Source organism: Abramis brama, assembly GCF_963993115.1.
Source record: "Abramis brama genome assembly, chromosome: 2".
Classification (NCBI taxonomy): domain Eukaryota; kingdom Metazoa; phylum Chordata; class Actinopteri; order Cypriniformes; family Leuciscidae; genus Abramis; species Abramis brama.
Window position 1 is genome coordinate 50822006 of NC_139964.1, and position 18900 is coordinate 50840905.

The 18900-nt window shown below is 36.4% G+C and overlaps 1 protein-coding gene across 6 annotated transcripts in view; it reads left to right on the forward strand.

Annotated features, from left to right (window-relative positions):
• Positions 1-18900, forward strand: part of lrba (LPS-responsive vesicle trafficking, beach and anchor containing) — a 266377-nt gene that overhangs the window by 57613 nt on the left and 189864 nt on the right. For all 6 annotated transcript variants that reach the window (XM_084095942.1, XM_084095944.1, XM_084095945.1 and 3 more), the window contains exons 13-22: positions 143-311; positions 1067-1146; positions 1245-1307; positions 1871-1968; positions 2674-2766; positions 3402-3510; positions 3950-4031; positions 6671-6794; positions 6946-7138; positions 17489-18733. In XM_084095942.1, coding sequence (XP_083952068.1) covers positions 143-311; positions 1067-1146; positions 1245-1307; positions 1871-1968; positions 2674-2766; positions 3402-3510; positions 3950-4031; positions 6671-6794; positions 6946-7138; positions 17489-18733 — 2256 coding nt within the window. The remainder of the gene's footprint in view (positions 1-142; positions 312-1066; positions 1147-1244; positions 1308-1870; positions 1969-2673; positions 2767-3401; positions 3511-3949; positions 4032-6670; positions 6795-6945; positions 7139-17488; positions 18734-18900) is intronic.

Genomic DNA, 18900 nt, shown 5'->3' on the forward strand with positions numbered 1-18900 from the left:
CTCTGCGAAGATTCGACCATGAGATCGGTAGTCGAATCAGGCTCCTCCAATCGAAGCATCGAATCTTCGACTATTCGGGGTCACCCCTATCTTAAATGTGACTTTTGATTGTTGCTTGAAATTGATTTACTGCCCCCAACAGGTACAGCTGGTTCTCTACACCTACCTGGCCACAGAATTCATTAGCACCGTCAATATCTACAATGCCATCCGCAGAGTTGGAACTGTACTGCAGGTCATGCACACACTCAAGTATTTCTACTGGGTTGTAAACCCACTGGACCGCAGCGGAATCACGCCCAAGGGCCTTGGTAAGAGTGCAGAACTAAACCAACTTCTCAACACGTGCTGAGAAAAGTGAATAAGGGTCAAAAAAAGGTCCATGTGTAGCTATAATGCTGTCCAAAAGTTTGAGAACAATACTATTTGTTTTCACATTTAGTACAATTTATTTTTGTTACAAATTATATTATCAGCATAATAGTTTGAATGAAAAGTTATTTTTTTCATGTTTAAATAAATGGGATTTTTTTGTGGTCTCTAACTTTTGAGCCCTGCTATATAAAGTATCAATATGCGTTCATCTTATAACTTTCATTTGGTGGAATAGAGTCTCATCTGAATATCATATTTAATTATATGGGTTTTAAAACACACTGTTATTGTGAATATCCTGTCTTGATAATGCAGGATGTTTCCAAATAAAAGGGCACTGCAGGTTTGCACTAAAGATGCTGTGGGAAAATATCCCATCCCACAATAACAGAGCAATTTGTCTTTCAGTGTTTTCTGTGTAATTTCCACAGTAGACGGCTTCCTCGCTTGTCTCAAATCTCATTAAACAGAATCAAGGTTACAATAAATGAATAAAATGTATATATTTTTTTTTGTTTACACCAAGTTATAAAGGAATAATCTAAAATTGTGGTTCTAAACTGATGTAAACAACACAATGAAAAGCATTAGTATTATCACCAATTGCATAGGGCTATGGAATATTACATTTGATTTGATATTTCATGACCTTTTTTTTTTTGGTTGATATCCTGTATCTGTTTGTGTTCAGATGGGCCGAGACCCAATCAAAAGGAGATTCACTCTCTCCGAGCGTTCCTGTTGCTGTTTGTCAAACAGCTTATCATGAAGGTGCAGTAGAGTGACTATAACATAAATACAATCTGAATTAATCAACTCCATCATGAGGAGTGCAGTACTGGTAATACTTGTGTGTCCTGTCAATGTAGGATCATGGCGTAAAGGAAGACGAACTGCAGAGCATTCTGAACTACCTGCTCACAATGCACGAGGTACCCTAATGCATCTACACTCATTTCAAACAGTTCTCAATACATCACAGTCTTTTAAACCAGTATCAGCTGTCTGACCACTTTCAGTTATGTGACAAAATCAATGCAGATTATTAATGCTGTCATTTGTTGTTACACTGGACATTCTGTGGTGTAACTGCCACCAGATGGCGCTTGGTCCCCACAGCAGTCTCTCTCTTGTGTGTAACTAATCTGCCATTAAAAAAATAAATTGCAGTTTACCATTATGCCACTTTCCACAATATACTCATGCATTTTATTTTCTAATATATATAATATGTTTGCTTTTTGCAGAAAGTGCCATTTACTCCCTAATAATTTCCTGTCAAATGTATATGTAATGATATCTAATGTTAATCCTGCAACAAGTTAATGCAGACACAATTTGCAGTATATTAACTAGACAGTAACTTACAATGTACAATCCCCTACTTAACTCTATAATCATCTGCATTTTAAAACATAGGTAATTTTTTTAAGTGTGTCTTGAATGACTCCTTTCTCTGACATGTTATGCTTATTTATTGTAAATATTCTTCCAGGATGATAATCTGATGGATGTTCTCCAGCTTCTGGTGGCCCTGATGTCTGAGCATCCTGGCTCAATGGTTCAAGCCTTTGATCAGCGGAATGGAATACGGTGAGAACTGTGGTTGCCCTTTGCATCCAGACATTACATTCTTTAACCCATTTTTTTTTATTAAAAACTATAAATTAAACTGAAAAATAAATAAATAATAACTGACATATGAATTTGAATCAATCTCTGTGGAATAATGGCCACAATTCTTCATTTTTAGCAGAGACATCTGAGTCCTGCTCAACAAAACCTATAAAAACACTTTCATAGGTTCATATGATACCTATGCTGCTCTACTGAGCATTCATACGGGCTACTAAAATGGAGGCATTTACATTTCCAAAGCCTTTATAGATATGCTAGTTCCACTGACAGCCATGGGGTTAAATGTGCATCTGGACAGCTCGTCACGATAAAACAGAGGGCCTCACTTTCATTTTAGATCTGACAACCTCATTCAAATCACACTTCCATCAGATCCTACTCCAGAAGGATATAGGCAGATTCATTTTAATATGTAGACAGTGTAATAGTCTCGGTTACATATGAATGTACATGTCAGCTCTTGTGAGATCTGTGTACACACCAGACTGCGTCGCAATTTCCTTTTGTCGGAAAGAAACATTGAAAACAGTTAAAAACAAAAATTCTTCATATATTTAAGCTCGACTCTGATGGTACATATAGATAAAATAATATGTTTGTTTTGAACTTTCTCTCTTACATTTATTATGCATACTTTTTTTTCTTTTGTGAATAACACAGGGTCATCTTTAAGCTGCTTGCATCCAAAAGTGAAGGGATTCGTGTGCAGGGACTCAAAGTCTTGGGATACTTTCTCAAGTATTTGTCTCCAAAGTGAGTTACTTTTTTATTATTTGGAATTAAGGCTTGTAATAATACTGTTGATCATATTAGTAACAATAACACGTTAACCCTGTTTTTAATATGTGATACATATACATGATTCACTCCGACTGTTTATTTTACAAAATGAGTCGGTAGTGGATGGTTTAGCGATAAATATTAAGCAGAAAAAAGCTCCCAGCATACCATCAAGTGAGTTGAAGGCTGATTTTTTTCTTCTTTTTTTTCTTAAAATGAATGATTTAAAATAAGCAACTAGGTCTTTTCCCCGAGTGACTTCAGCTAGGTTACTTTGATAACAAATTACTCTCACTCCACTATTAATTCATGCAGCATGGAAATATTTATGCGTTAATGTAGTCAAAGTCTGTAATTGTGTGTGAGTATTTTTCCAAATGTTTCTGTGGTGTTTGATAGATAAAGCTCAGTTTCATTTATAATCCCATTTGCTTTATGTGAGTTTCCCCCAGAAGGAATCTGACCGCCAAGTGCTTTTAAAATAGATGCCACTTCATTCCGTGACTATGAAGATATTTTTCAGAAGCTCTGGGCTGCAGTTATGCCCTGTTGGGGAGTAGATCATAGTGTGGGCTTGGTGCTGACGTTTTGGATGCCATGTGTTTCAGGACAAAATCAGAAGTCATGCTGGCTCACGGCCTGTTCTCTCTGCTCACTGAACGATTGTTGCTCCACTCGAACCAGATCACAGTCACAACGTACAACGTGCTCTTTGAGGTCAGTCTCCTACATTGATACCATTTTTTCAAATGGCTGCTTGTAGCACTTTGTTTTTGACCATAGTATTATGCAAACGTCAGCCACATTTTTAGGTAAGAGCATGACCGACACAGTCAAATCTGCCCCCCCTCAATTAAATTCCCCTTTTTTTGGTGTGGTAACCCTCCATTTTTTAAAACACATTTTTTAAGGTGCCACATTCTCAAATGTCTTACAGCAGAGAGTTCCAGTATTCAACTACTTTAACTGAAAAAGCTAACCTGGCGAATGTTGACCTATATTTAATATAACACAGCTCCAGTTTCTGACTTGTTCATCATTTTAGCAGATTTATTTACTTACTTATGGATTTTCTTTCTTCATGCTGTCACCTGATCATTGTGAAATGTTTTGTGCTGTACTATCTATCAGTGACTAACCAGAACATTCTCACCAGATTCTTACGGAGCAGATCTGTACTCAGGTCATTCACAAACAGCACCCAGACCCTGACTCCACTGTGAAGATTCAAAACCCACGTAAGTGAAGATGAAACACAATCCCTTCTCCTGTAGCACCAGTGATAATGCACTCTGCATATGCACTCTGTGTTAAATAGCTGTTAATAGATTAAATAGACACATTTTTACTTAAAAAAAAAAAAATGAAAAAAAAAAAATGTTTTTAATAAAATTAATACAGGCATTTTTATTTATATAAGGAAGTTTTTTTTTTTCATCCACTTAATGGGCAATTATAAATTCTTTTTTTCCATACTTTTTTTTTTTCGTATTAACGGTCATATTTATTTACACTACGTTCTGGTTGTACTACAGTTTTAACTGCATTTCTCATCGAAATGTCAAATTAAAAATGGTATGAAGAAATAAATACAAGGTTATTTAGTTTACTTGCATGCAACACAGAAAACAATATTTACAGTAATCACCATATTCAGAAATACAGTAGGGGTCAACATAATGCTAACACATTCTACACCACCTCTCGTGTGTGTGGAAAATGTCCATACATGAAAGGCAGCAAGATCACAAGCAAAACCTACCTCCTATTGTAAAATGGCTTAAATCTGCTTATTTTTACTCGTGATTTACAATAATAGTTGTAAATGAGTCTCATTTCATATTTTTGTGCCTGCTGCGGTGCAAATCAAACAGTCACCGGTTTTTCCTTGTGTCTAATGGTGAAGTGTACAGTTACCTCAGACAAATGGAGCTCATTTGATGGTCACCATTACTCAGATGATAAACACATTAAAAAAGAATTAACTTCCCCCTGTAGCTATAGTATAGTTTTCGCTGCATCGGTTTCACTCGCAACCAGCTAGTTTCTCAATATTAGATGGCTGAATTCTCTTATAATGAGATGCCTTATTTCCAGCCTCAGTTTATGCTCTATTTCGCATGTCTCCTTTAAATCCAGTACAGGATTAGGCAGCAATCAGATGCTCTGGTTTTAATGTAATGTAAGTGAAACTAATATTGTATATTGATCCAGACCTTTCCCTAATGAAGCTTAATTCTGAGGTACTGGAGGCAGCTGATTAGAGCTGCATTTCCATGGAGATGTGACCATGTACACAAACCACTTGCCAGTCAGAAGAATGACAGTCAATCACAGATCCTGGGTCGGTTCTAAAACGCTCAGATGGAGATGGTAAACCAACAGAGTCTGATTCAAGGCCATCTCATAGAGAGCGAGCACAGCAGAGTCTCAGCTTTCTTCTGTCTCTCCTTGATTTGATCTGTGTTGAAGCCTCTAAATGGCTCTGATTGCAGTCTTTAGCAATGTCAGACCCAATCAAACAAACTGAGGAAGCAAAAGTTTCTTTTAAATTAAACTCCGGGACAAACCAGGACCAAATGGTGATTGGAGAGCGAAAAAAACAGAAAAGTGCAGAGATACATGCAAAGGTAATTTTCTACTGGTAAGGTTCAGTGACTCTAATTTGAGTGAGTAAGGCGCAGAAACAACACAATTCTGCTGGAACGAGTGAGAGCATTGGTTACAGATGCTGTCGTGCTCTAAACTCCCTGTGACGGCTGAAACTTGAGCTGCTCTTCTCAACTTAATGCATGCTGACATTGTCTAGATAATTCATCTAAACAACCAATCTTTCCAGTTTAAGCTGACGCTCAGTTCCAGGAAGCCACGACTTTAGCTGCAGAGTTTAGACAATACTGACCTTATGATGTAGACATACTTTTACTCCCTCCACAATATCTGTGAGTTATTCTCACTATGTGCAAAAGTGTTTGGGCAAAAATATGTCTGATATGTCTGTTTTATTAAAGGGGCGCACGTTTCTTTATCCCTCTTTTTTTTCTTTTTTTTTAAATGTAATTAAAACGTAAAGTAACTATCATTTTCACTACCGTTCAAAAGTTTCGAATAAGAAAGATGTTTTTAATGTTCTTGAAAGAAGTAGTTTATGCTCACCCAGGCTGCATTTATTTGATCAAGAATACGGTAAAAACAGTAATGTTGTGAATTATTAATACTATTTAAAAGAACATTTTTCTATTTGAATATAGTTGAAATGTAATTTATTCATGTGATGGCAATGCTGAATTTTTAACATCATTATTACTCCAGTCTTCAGTGTCACATTAACTTTTAGAAATAATTCCAATATGCTGATTTGGTGCTCAAAAAACATTTGAAATGCTTAATATGTTTGTGGATTTTTTTTCAGGATTCTTTTGATAGAACAGAAAGTTCAAAAGAACAGATTTTGTAACATTATAAATGTCTTTATTGTCACCGTTGATAAATTTAATGCATCCTTACTGAATAATTAAAAAAAAAAGTCTTACTGACCCCACAACTTTAAATGGTAATGTAAATTTTTTCCCCATTTAAATATGTTATAAATGTTTTTGCAGCTGTATAGCAGTATAATGTTTGGGCATGCTGTTTACTTTGTTTTCCATATACATTTTAATTTACACCATTTGCAGTGTATTAGATAACCGGTAAAAAAAAAGAAAATCATTTAAATTTGCAATCAATATTATAGTGTTTAAAAACAAAAACTAATGTGATGACTCCCCTTTTAAAGGATTATAAGCTTTTTGAAAAACTAGGCATTCAGATACAGTGTGAAATTCTACATTCATGTGCATTTAAAGGCATTTTTTTTTTTTTTTTTTTTTATCAGAGATCCTAAAAGTGATAGCTGCTCTTTTAAAGAATGCTCCTCCAGGAGCAGAAAGCATGGAAGTACGACGGATCTTTCTCTCAGATATGATCAAACTCTTCAACAACAGCCGAGAGAACCGCAGGTGGGTACTGTTGAAACACACACACACACACACACACACACACACACACACACACACACACACACACACTGTCCAACACTCTTCATCATCATGAGTTTTTTTCTGAAATGAGTAAAGGTTTTGTTTTTTACGCACTCATTCTTTTGTGTAGGAGTCTGTTGCAGTGCTCGGTGTGGCAGGAGTGGATGCTGTCTCTGTGCTTTATTAACCCCAAGAACAGTGAGGAGCAGAAGATCACAGAGATGGTGTACGCCATCTTTCGCATCCTTCTTTATCACGCCATTAAGTACGAGTGGGGCGGCTGGCGCGTGTGGGTGGACACGCTCTCCATCACACACTCCAAGGTCAGGACCCAAATGCACACACAAAACAACACACGGATGAATGTATGCGGTACACATTAATTGCAGTCATGAGTATTCGCACAAATTTACAAAGCTTGGTAATCTTCCATACAACACAGGAAAGGTTTTATGTCTTTAAAAATATTTCCCTAATTTAATTTCATCAAAGAGTACCCATTTTGCAATTCTGACAAAACAAACATTATGAAATCAGTGATTAAATAGTGTATAAACCTCTTCTTTTTGAAGAAACCCTGTCCAGTTTCTACACCACCAAATAAAGGGTTCTTTTTGCCTCCCTTGTGCTCATTTGTGTTACCATTGAGTTCCTAAAGTGTGTCTTTTGTTCTTCATGACATTCACTAATGGCTAAAAAATGACTAATAAATATAAATATTATTATCACAATGAACATCATTATTATTATTATTACCAAACTATTGCTAATAGTATGCATTAACAAACATATTGCTTCATATTTCATATACACTACAGTTTAAATGATTTTTGTAATGTTTTTGAAGGAAGTCTCTTATGCTCACCCAGGCTGCACTTATTTGGTCAAAAATACAGTAAAAACAGTGATGTTGTGAAGTGTTGTTATAATTTAAAATAACTGTTTTCTATTTGAATATAGTTTAAAATGTAATTTATTCCTGTGATGAAAAAGCTGAATATTCAGCGTCATTACTCCAGTCTTCAGTGTCACATGATCCTTCAGAAATCAAACTAATATGCTGATTTGGTGCTAAAGTAACATTAGGGCTGTCACTAACGATTATTTTGGTAATTGAGTAATCGGTCGATTATTTAGATGATTAATCGAGTAATTGGCCACTTCTTTACAATAGAAGTGCTATAGCCACTGTAATTTCTTGAACAAGAACATGTGGACATCAAAACATGCAAACTCAGAGCTAGGGTTTTATTTTCTTTTTAACTTTTGTTTTGAAATCGTGATGAACAGTTTGCATATCTAGAAACATATTGATGAATTCTCCTGTGTTGGTGTAGGGTTATAAATGATTTACCTTGCAAATCTGATGAAATAGTGCACACAGCGTTCCCAGATGAACGTTATAAGAAACCTAAACTCGCAGCATATCAGACGCACTCCACGCATGTAAATGATAGTTCATTTGGAGCAGGATGTTCTGTGAACGGAGCCGCTCTGAGACGCACATATAAATAATTAAAGCATATTAAACCTGCAGGGCATATATTTATTTTATTTAATCGCAGCCTTTGTGAATTCATAATCGCACTATGCTATAGTATGGTTTTTAAATGGTTTTAATACATCGTGCTGCCTTAGAAAACAGTCTAATAATGCGGTTAATGGATTCCCATCCGTGGACTGCGCCACTTCCGGTGTTTTGCCGGTTACTCGACACATTTGTTTATTTCAACTATCAATTTTGATCAGTTGCATGCTTCCTTACTGAATAATAGTATTGCTTTATTTCATAAAAAATAACTTGCTGACCCTAAACTTTTGAATATGCTACATAATAAGTTATATAGCAAAAATATTTGAATATAAGCATATATAGTATTGGATGCTTGTTAGTAATGTAGTGTTCCATATGCATTTAATCCAGAAACCATGCAGACATCATATTGAAATGATAATAAAGTTAGGACTTTGCCTCATTTCAAAAGTCTGATTTACACCTATTATTCTTTTGCTTTTCTCTCTCTGGTGTTTTTTTCAGCACTGACCATTCTCTTGTATTTGGTTCCTTTTCTCATTGCCTCTTTCTCTCCTGCGCTCAGACTCTCAGCATTCATCCACTGGCTTCTCCCTGCAGAAACCTGACTGTTATTGCGCTCTATAATCAACTTGACTTCTCAGATTAGAATCTTTGTTTTCCTCCAATGCCAAACCCTCTGTTCATACTTTTATTTACAGATTGAATTGCCTCCTTAATGTTTTTGAGAGCTCTCAGTTTTCTGCGCTTTCTAGCTTCAGAAATGTCTATTTTAAGATGCTCTATTGACATTGTAATATGGACATGGTTCCAAGCGTAGTGAAGTCATTTGGTGTCAGACTGTGGTTTTGGGCACCAGATTCTGGCACTCCTCCATTTATACACTTTGCTTGTGTTCTTGTCACTGGCCACTTGGGGGCGCAGCTGTGCTATGCAGTGAGATGTGTAAGAAAAAGAAGATCTGTAGTGCTCAGAGTGTACTGCTTATTATTCATCAGAATATGTAGCCTTATTATAGCCCCAGATTCACTTCAAGCGTGTCATTTCTGTAGTACTAGTGTCACCAAATGGAATCACAAAAATATTGTTTTCAAACAGGTTTCCCAAACACTTCCCTTCTCCGTTGGTTGGACAAATAGCCATGACAGACTTAGGCCAGTGTTGCTACTGTAGGTCAGGGTGGTCAGAATGCTCAAATAAACATCTTGAAATGTGTGTCTTGCTAGCACTGCAGAGCCGCAGTGGTTAAAGGAAATCTTCAGGGTAATCAATTTAAATTATACAAAATATACTATAAATCAGAGATGGCCAAAGCACGGCCCGCATGTTAAAATATGCCTGTGATCTGAACCTTTTTGATTTGGCCTCCCATGTCGTATCTTCATTTCTAGTTTCTAGTTTTTTTGTGCTTTATTTTTGCAATGAAATGTAGAGAAGTGAATTTGTATTTGAAAAATATATACATTTTAAAAGAATGTAGTTAGATTTTTTTACCCATCATATAGTAAAACGTTTCGACACCTCTGTTATAAATGGTTTATTGACAGTTAAGCACTCATAAATAGGATAGAAGTAATTTTATTTATTAAACTTTTTATTGCAAATTATACATTTCAACTTTAAAGGTGAGAAAGATGCACACATTATTTTTGTAATATATTAATTTCATATAAAACAGTCCTAAAAAATGAAACAAACAGGTTGATTACATTCATGTTTATTCATTTCGGTTGTTTTATCCATAATGACATACAAATGAAATTAATACCAGCGGATTTGATTAATTCAAGGGAAAAAAATGTAAAAAAAAAATTAACAGAAGTTGTGCTACCGAACTTAATTCAAAAGCATGCTGAAATGCATAAACAAATTCTTATGATGATCTTTAAAATAAACATTAAAATAAAGTTAATTCTTCTCACTCACACCCCGCAGTTAATGGTGTCATACAGTAAAATAAAATGTAATCTGTGAGTGGATCGAGCAGCGTTAAAGGATTGCAGCGTGCTTTGCTTTCCCTCTTTTTCATGCAGACACATTTTCTTTGAGTCTGCTTGCATTCCTAAAGTAGCTCACTGCTGAGGCAAGTGCACACAAATTGATCATTCCCCTTCCTATGGGTCAAGCCTGTAATTGCTTTTTTGCGCTATAATTGCACAAGATTAATGCAGGTAAGGTCCTGTTCTGTTTACAGCGTCTCTGGTCTGATCTAAAAACAGAAAAGGGGGTCGTGCGAATGAACTGGAAAGGTGTAGCAGTGCAGAGCTAGAGAGATACGTGCATCTGCTGAGGGAAAAAAAAAAAAATCTAAAGAAACTCAATTGCAATTTTATTGTCCAGTGTGATAGATTTCCTGCCAACTCTGGAGTAGGAGAGCTGTTTGTCACTGTAGCTCTCCCTTTCAGCTGCAGGGGCTGGCTGACTCTGTGTGGGGGAGAGAGAGAGCGAGATACATTGTGTGTGAAATAGAAAGTGTGCGTGTTTGCATATTAGAGATATGTGAGCTTTTCAGGTTGTAGTTTACAAGATCTCCAGATCCCCATGTTTGAACACATTTAATATTCATCTCAAATGGCCTTGGCAATCATTAGGACAAGTTCTCATAAATTCAAGCAGCCTTTTGGGAACCCCCCTGGTAAATAAATACATGCTCTTGGGCAGACATGCATTTAGACAAGTGTGCAAAATCCCCCCCCCTTTTCTTTACAATTCAATTGTTTTTCCAGCTCACTATAGAATGCCGTCTTTCATTGAGTAAATTTGTTATTATAACATAAACATTTCATATTTCTTAAATATATAATTTAAATTAATTGAGTTAATATATATACATGTATGTATGTATGTATGTATGTGTATGTATGTATATATATATATATATATATATATATATATATGAACTCAATTGATTGAAGTGATATATTTAAGAACGAAATCTCTCTCTCTCTCTCTCTCTCTCTCTCTCTCTCTCTCTCTCTCTCTCTCTCTCTCTCTCTCTCTCTCTCTCTATATATATATATATATATATATATATATATATATATATATATATATGTATATATAACATGAACATTTTGTATTTCTTAAATATATAATTTAAATCAATTGAGTTCATAATATATTTACATACATGCATACATGCATACACATACACATACACATATATATATGAACTCAAAGTCTTTCCTGTCTATAAAACATATATATTTTTTACCAGTTTATTTATTTTTCTGCCTCTGTTATATAAATATATATATAATTATTATTATTTAATTTTTTTTCAATCTTAGGAGATCTACATACAGACTTTAGCAAGTGTGCTGTTATCTGATTGTTGCTTGATTGCGTTTTACCGAGCATGTGTGTATCAAAGGAGATGAAGTTTCCTTTCCAGCCAGCTCATTGTAGGCAGACAGATGTTTCTGCAGATGGGCCTGCTGACACCACAGCTTACCCAAGGTGCCCCTGTCCCGGCACTGCACATAAATGAGACTCAGCTCCACACAGTTACTAAAGGGACAGTTTTCTGTTGGAAGTGATCACCTTGTGAAAGACTTGGTGCCCTTCATGTTTTCCTAGTCAGCACTCTTCTGTTCCACTGTAAGAAACATCTTAATGGGTGAAGGAGATGTTGTAATGGTCCTGAAAAAGTGGCTGCTCCCCTGGAGCCTTTAGCTTCTTCCTAGAATGAGAGTCCTGTGACCTCCTCTGGGTCATCACACTATGCTTTTGTGTTCTCCAAGGGAAGGAGAAAGCGTCCTGGAGAAATGTCAGGAATTAGTTACAAGCATTTAAGATAATGTATTTATTTCTTGAAATTTTGGAGTACAGTACATTATTTCAGCATCTCCCACTTTTGTTTACAAAACTCTGCGAAGAATAAAGCAATACCCCTAAACATATTGTATTTAAAGTAAATAATGAAATAAATATGTATACCTTAAAAATAAGGATTCATATGATTCCATGAGTGAGGTTAACTAGTTAACTTAACCTATACTGTATGCCTCCTATATTAATATCTCTCCCCCATTTTTGGCTTCTAGCAATTAAAATATAATATAATATTAAAATGTAATAAAATATAATATAACAATTATTGTCTGCTCCTTCCTTTTGACATTACCAGGAGTTTATTTCCTAAACTTTCTTAACACTAAAATCCTGTTAGCCAACAAGAAAATGACGTTTGTCTTTGTTGACAGTAGTTAGATTCTGGGCCTAATGGAGATGTTGGAAGAAAAAAACCTGCCTAAGAACATAAAGCCTATTCTGTGGTGTCATGAAGTTGCTTATCGTGCTGGACAACAGCAATACTATGGATTTAGAAGACAATGGATTCCAGTATTGGGACATTGCTTGTAAAGATAGAGGCACACTTGCAGACAGTCTGTATTGAATTAACTCATAGGCTGGCAAGCAAACTGACTTTAGGACATGGATAGCATTGACCGTTTAAAGACATTGACATTGATAAACCAATCACTTTCTTGACATTCATTTTGCATGCTTTTCATACCATCACAAAAGCAAAGTTTAAAGAATTTTTTGAGGTAGAAAAATGTTATGATCGACCTGATTGTTTTATTTAGCTGTCTTAAAAATTTAAAAGATGACAATCCTTTTCCTCCTAGTATTTTTGGAAAATGACATTGTTTTAGTTCATTTTTATTGTTGTAAAGAATAAGCAAAGAGAAAAAGTAAAAAATGAATGTATAAAAAAATCTGCTAATGGATCAAGATAAAATACACACACAGTCTAATGTACAGTCACAGTACATTATGCAGTTTTGCATCTCAGGTGCTTTTTTTAAATATTGTTTTAACTGGAACAATAATCTCTTTAAACAAGAGAGTGGTTCTGCTTGTCTGTTTGTCTTGAGTCTCTCTGTGTACCTTTATGCCACACTCAATGCAGACAGCTGTGAGAGTATCGAAGGGGCGGGGAAAGAAAACTAACAGTGTCTTTTGGACAGAAGAGATTCAGTCTGCTGACCACATTGATTTTTGCAGGAATGGAATCGCATTTAGCTAATCCAATTAGAGCATTCTCAGGGTCCCTATTTCCCCTTTGTTTTGCGGTTACTCACTATCTATTGATCTAAATGGGGCTCCCTACTGGGCCTACTGTGAGAGTCTGTAGCCGACTGCTCCCTGCTGATCCAAGATCAGTGATTTTAGCACTGTTATGGTCTGTTGCTGAGCTTGCAGTCTGATTGCTGCAAGTTCAGCTGGATCATAACTGTCTGATGCTGGATGAATCTTCCCTATAGATTTAGGTAGTATACGTACGTATTTATGTTTTTTTTTTTTTTTTTTTAAAGTAAAGTGCAAATTTGATTAAATAGAAATGCAAGTATTGGACTTTTTCTACCCTAGATAATTTTTTGTAATATTGTAATACTTATACTTTGTTTATTACTTAAGGATTTGTGCTTACAGGTAAAGTTCAGATTTTTAGTATATATAGAAATACAATGAATTATTGATATTTTTAACAGACCACTTGAAAATGGATTTGCATTAAGTTGTAGATTTGGCAACCAGACACCCTGCTCACACAAAGCTCGCCGTCACATTATGAAACCTGCACTGTATTCTTAGATGAATTGTTGCTTTTTCCATATCCCATGTCTAAAGAGCTGGCCGGATTTAAATTAGATCAGATTAAAACTGATGTCTGGCCCACCCGGTGGCATACACACTACATTTCAAAACCACATTTCTATAGTTACCCCCTTTCCAGAGTAACTTTATCTCCATGTACCGAATGCCGGTTATAGTAAGGTAAGTAATGCTTTTCACATGACGTAATACTTTATTGGTACGATATGCATTGTAGCAGGCTGCCAGACAATGAGGTGCTTTAGTGTACATATGAAGATTTTTTAAAACATTTAACTGCATATGGTATACTTACTGATTCTTGAAGATACTACCTAACAGGATAATATGGGGCCTCATGTGCAGCTTTTTAAACCCTTAGTGGTTTACATGAGTTTAACTTTAATTTTTCTAATCCTTAAATGCCTCGCAGGCCTTCCAGATAAGTTTGGCTATTTATACCATGCTTATCCAGCCACAGAGGAGGGCAACGTTTTTCTGAAAATACAGCGTGTGGATTTAATAGCAAAATGTTAAATGCTGAAGTGAGCCCAAACTAGTGATCTTGCTATTCCAAAGAAGAGAGTCAAGAGAGAAAGAAAACCAGCAATGCATTTTAAAGCTGTCCGTTCCGAGCAAACAGCCATGGATTACCAGTCAGACCACATGGAAGATTAATGGCCAGGCTTGTAGCAGGCTAATTTAGAACAATAACGGCCAATTAATTACGTATAATAAGGCTTTCTTGCCTAAATGCAAATGCTGGCATTGGTGTGGAAGCTGCAAGTTGTTTCTCGTTTCCCCAGTGGTGTGTTTGACTTTCTGTCTGTTGTGTTCTGTTGATAAATTGAGGTGTGTTTTGGTGTGTTCAGACTTCTGATGTATTTCTGCAGATGCTGTTCACTGTCTGCTGCTAATTGCAGTCCTAAACACACATGACCATCTCTCTTTTCAGAGTATTTTTTCTACTGGCCTAGTCAGGCTAGTTTTTCAGATTTTGACCTGCCCTATTGACATTTTTACTGGCCTTAAGGGCAGAAAAAACGAACAAAAATTGTCACCTTTTTAATTAAGTGCCAGAACCAGATTATTATTATTATTATTATTATTATTATTTTAAATATTTAAATTTTTTTATAGGAGAAATGTATAACAAATAACATATTGAAAGGTAAATAACCTTGAAAGGTAAATTCTTTTTATAAGGTTTATAATTTGCAGTAATAAATATTCATAACCTATAATGTTTATCAACATACAGTACATGACACATGGTGTAGGGCCTCCTTTTGCGGCCAATAGAGATTTAATTTGGAATGACAGATACAAGTCCTGCACAGTGGCCAGAGAGATTTTGGATCTTCTTCCAGAACAGTGGCCATGATGGTAGTTGAAAACTCATGGTTACAAGTTTAGTTTCAAGTTGACAACCAAACCAAACCAAACCAGTCCAATTAGTCTTTGTTGCTACCATGACGCTGATCATCAACTTTCTTTGTTAACTAAGGCTTTGATCCGGAGTTTAGGATTTTAGGTTTGGCATCAGTAGCGAACAGCCAATCACATGCTGTAGAACAGTGACACTGAGCAGCGTGATTTCTCTCTTCTGCAGAATATTGCGAGATAAAAATATTAAGAATTTAAACAAATTTACACAGCAAGAAGAAAAGAGCTGTCTATGAAAGAGGAAAACTAAATTGTTTTTTTGTTTTTGTTTTTTTTGCTATATCATTGCAAATAAAAGTAATGAAGCTAGTCTATATAGTTGAAATAGGCATAGAGAGAATTGAACATTTAAGCTCACATGTAGCCATTTTTTATAGCTTTATCTATTGATTCTAAAGCTTATTTATATTACCTTTATATATTTATATTCATTTAAACTAAGTGCTTAATAATACTCGATCAACTAAAATTGTACATGTGTAATGAGGGTAGAATTACATAAAATCTTAATCATACAAAATTAGTGTTATAAATAAGCATTGCTATAAGCCAGATGATCTAAAAAAAATTGCTATGCAGTGATAATGTAGTTTAATTTGGATGCATTATTGCATCAGACATGTGTCACTTTGCTCACAGCTGATTGGTTAAATTTTTGTTTGAGATCTCTTACCTGGAACATAACCTGTTACTATGGCGATGAACACTTCTAAAAGCCAAACCACTTTTGTGGTGCTTTAAAGCAAAGTTAATCGCAAACTAATCTGAAACATCCCTGGCTCGCCCACTTAAACCGGCTTCATGGTATAGACCCCAGGTCACCAAATCAGATTTTCTCCTCCAAAATACCCCAAAGTGCCTCAAAAATATTTAGATCTGGTGACTCTGCAGGCCATGGGAGATGTTCAACTTTCTGTCACAAGTCTTGCTGTGTGTATTGGTGCATTATCATGCTGATACACGGCACCCCCTTCAGGGTACAGTGTTTGAACCATTAGGTGCACATGGTCCTCCAGAATGGTTCGATAGTCTTTGGCAGTGACGTGCCCATTAAGCACAGTATGGAATGGCATGATACTGCAGCCCAAACCATCACTGATCCACCCCGTGCTTCACTCTGGGCAATAACAGTCCGGGTGTTAAGCCTCTTTGGGGCTTCTCCACATGTGTGGAAAGACAGTAAAGGTGGACAATCATCAGAGAACAATACATGTTTCACATTGTCCACAGTCCAAGATTTGCACTGTTGGCACCAATGAAACCGACATTTGGCATCAGCATGAGTGACCTAAGGTTTGGCTATAGCATCTCGACCATGAATATTGACCCTCTGGAGCTCCCGACGAACAGTTTTGGAGGAAACAGGAGAGTCAAGGTGCAGATTTAATTCTGCAGTGAGTTGTGCAGCTGTGGTTTTATGCTTTTTGGATACAATTTGGGATAGTACCTGGACATCCCTTTCAGACAGCTTCCTCTTGCGTCAACAGTTACTCCTGTTAGATGTGGTCAGTCCTACGTGGTGATATGCTGACATTACCCTGGATACACCACAGAGACTTGCTGTCCTGGTCACAGATGAGTCAGCGAGACGCGCACCAACAATTAAGCATTTGAACTGATATGTCTCCCGTTATGTTGTGTGGATTGAAAATACTAACATGTCTAAGACTTTTGCATAGTACTATAAATATATGTGAAACCTTCAACACTATATTGGCCAGTGTTTTAGTTTCATTGTCCAACCACTGTTATATTATATTATATTATATTATATTATATTATATTATATTATATTATATTATATTATATTATATTATATTATATTATATTGTATTGTATTATATTAATCTGAATTGTCAAATCTGAATGGAGAGGTAAATATTGATTGATAATAATAAACTGAAAAAATATTTAGATCGGTAAGGTAGATTTAAACAGACAAGACAGTGAATTTAAACATCGAAACTTCTTTATTGCTTGATCTTCTAAAGTTCTTGATTGCAGCTAATATGTTTTTAGTTTGTCCTGATGACAGTATTATGTCTGCTGCTCTACATAATTAACATTCCTCCCAACACTCTTTCATCAGGTCACCTTTGAGCAACACAAAGATAATCTGTCCCGCATGTTTCTTGAGTACCAGCGTTTGGGCTCTGAGGGAGGATCTGAAAACAGAATCAGAACAATCTCTGGTGCCAGTAACGGTTCTCAGTTCCTTGCCTCGTCCAATGGTGAGCTGCATGCAGAGGAGACCGCTCCATCAACTGTAATTGAGCTACGCGTGGAGGAGCAGGTCAGCGATCAGCCTAGAGATGATGAGGAGATGCGGACCCAGATCCCTGTCACAGTGTCCAACATTCTGGCCAGAGATGAGGAAGAGAGACAGGCAGACACTGTTGCCACCTCGCCAGAGACAAAGGAAGGGAATAAAGATGAACAGGACACTCTGAGAGAACCAGGAAAGGATAATGAAATGAAAAATATGGAAGACAATCATAAAATGGAGGCTAACATGGATGGACAGTCTGAGAGATCAGATATGAGTGCACAGACTGCAAATGACAAGGATGCCAAAGGTGAAACTGAAGCTGTGAAGATGTCAAATGAAGATGATGGTAAAACAAGCAATACTGAAACTGAACTAAATACTCAGATAGAAGATAAAGATAAAGGACCTGAGGATTCTTCTCCTGAAGCTTTAAAGGAAGCCAAAGTGGAAGAAATCACTGATGCTGCTTCTGAGGTTTCAGCCTACCAGGAGGCTAGCATGACTGGTGCCTCAGTCATGAATGAAGATAGCCCTGATGTTTCCTCCGTCAGCAACTTCATTAAGGTCAGCGATGACAGCATAGAGGAGTCCTCATTTGTTTCAGCTACTGCTGGTGAGACGGATGACCATGGTGTTGAAAAGGAAGATGATGGAAAGAAGAAAGATAACGAACTAGAAACCGAAAAAGATGAGAAGCCAATGGAAAATGAGAAGGCAGAGGAAACCAAGAATCCACCGGCTCCCATGGTGGAGGTTGATTTAAACCAAAGCACCTCCACCGATGAGACCAAGCTTCACACAGAGACTACAGAGAGTCATGGTGCTGTTGATGCAGAACAAGCTGCAGAAGTACGTCCTTCAGATTTAGCCGACACATCTACGGCAGAGGTTAGCCCTAGCACTGACAGTATCTCACAGGATCCAGGAACTAACCAAGACACTCTGAAGTCAGCAGGGATTGAGAGCTCAGCAACTAAAACCAAAGAGATTAAAATTGCTAGACTGGATGTGTCGAGTGTGGCCTCAGACACGGAGAGACTAGAGCTGAAGCACACCTCAACAACAGTAAGTTTTGCAATATTAAAAACAGAGGAACTTGACCCAGGTTGATGCTTACAGTAATTCACTAAATTTATTGATTATATAAACATTTTAGTTTTTTGATGGGGCAACAAAATGACTATTTCATTTGGTCATATAAAACAAATGTTAGAATAATAAATGGCTCTTTT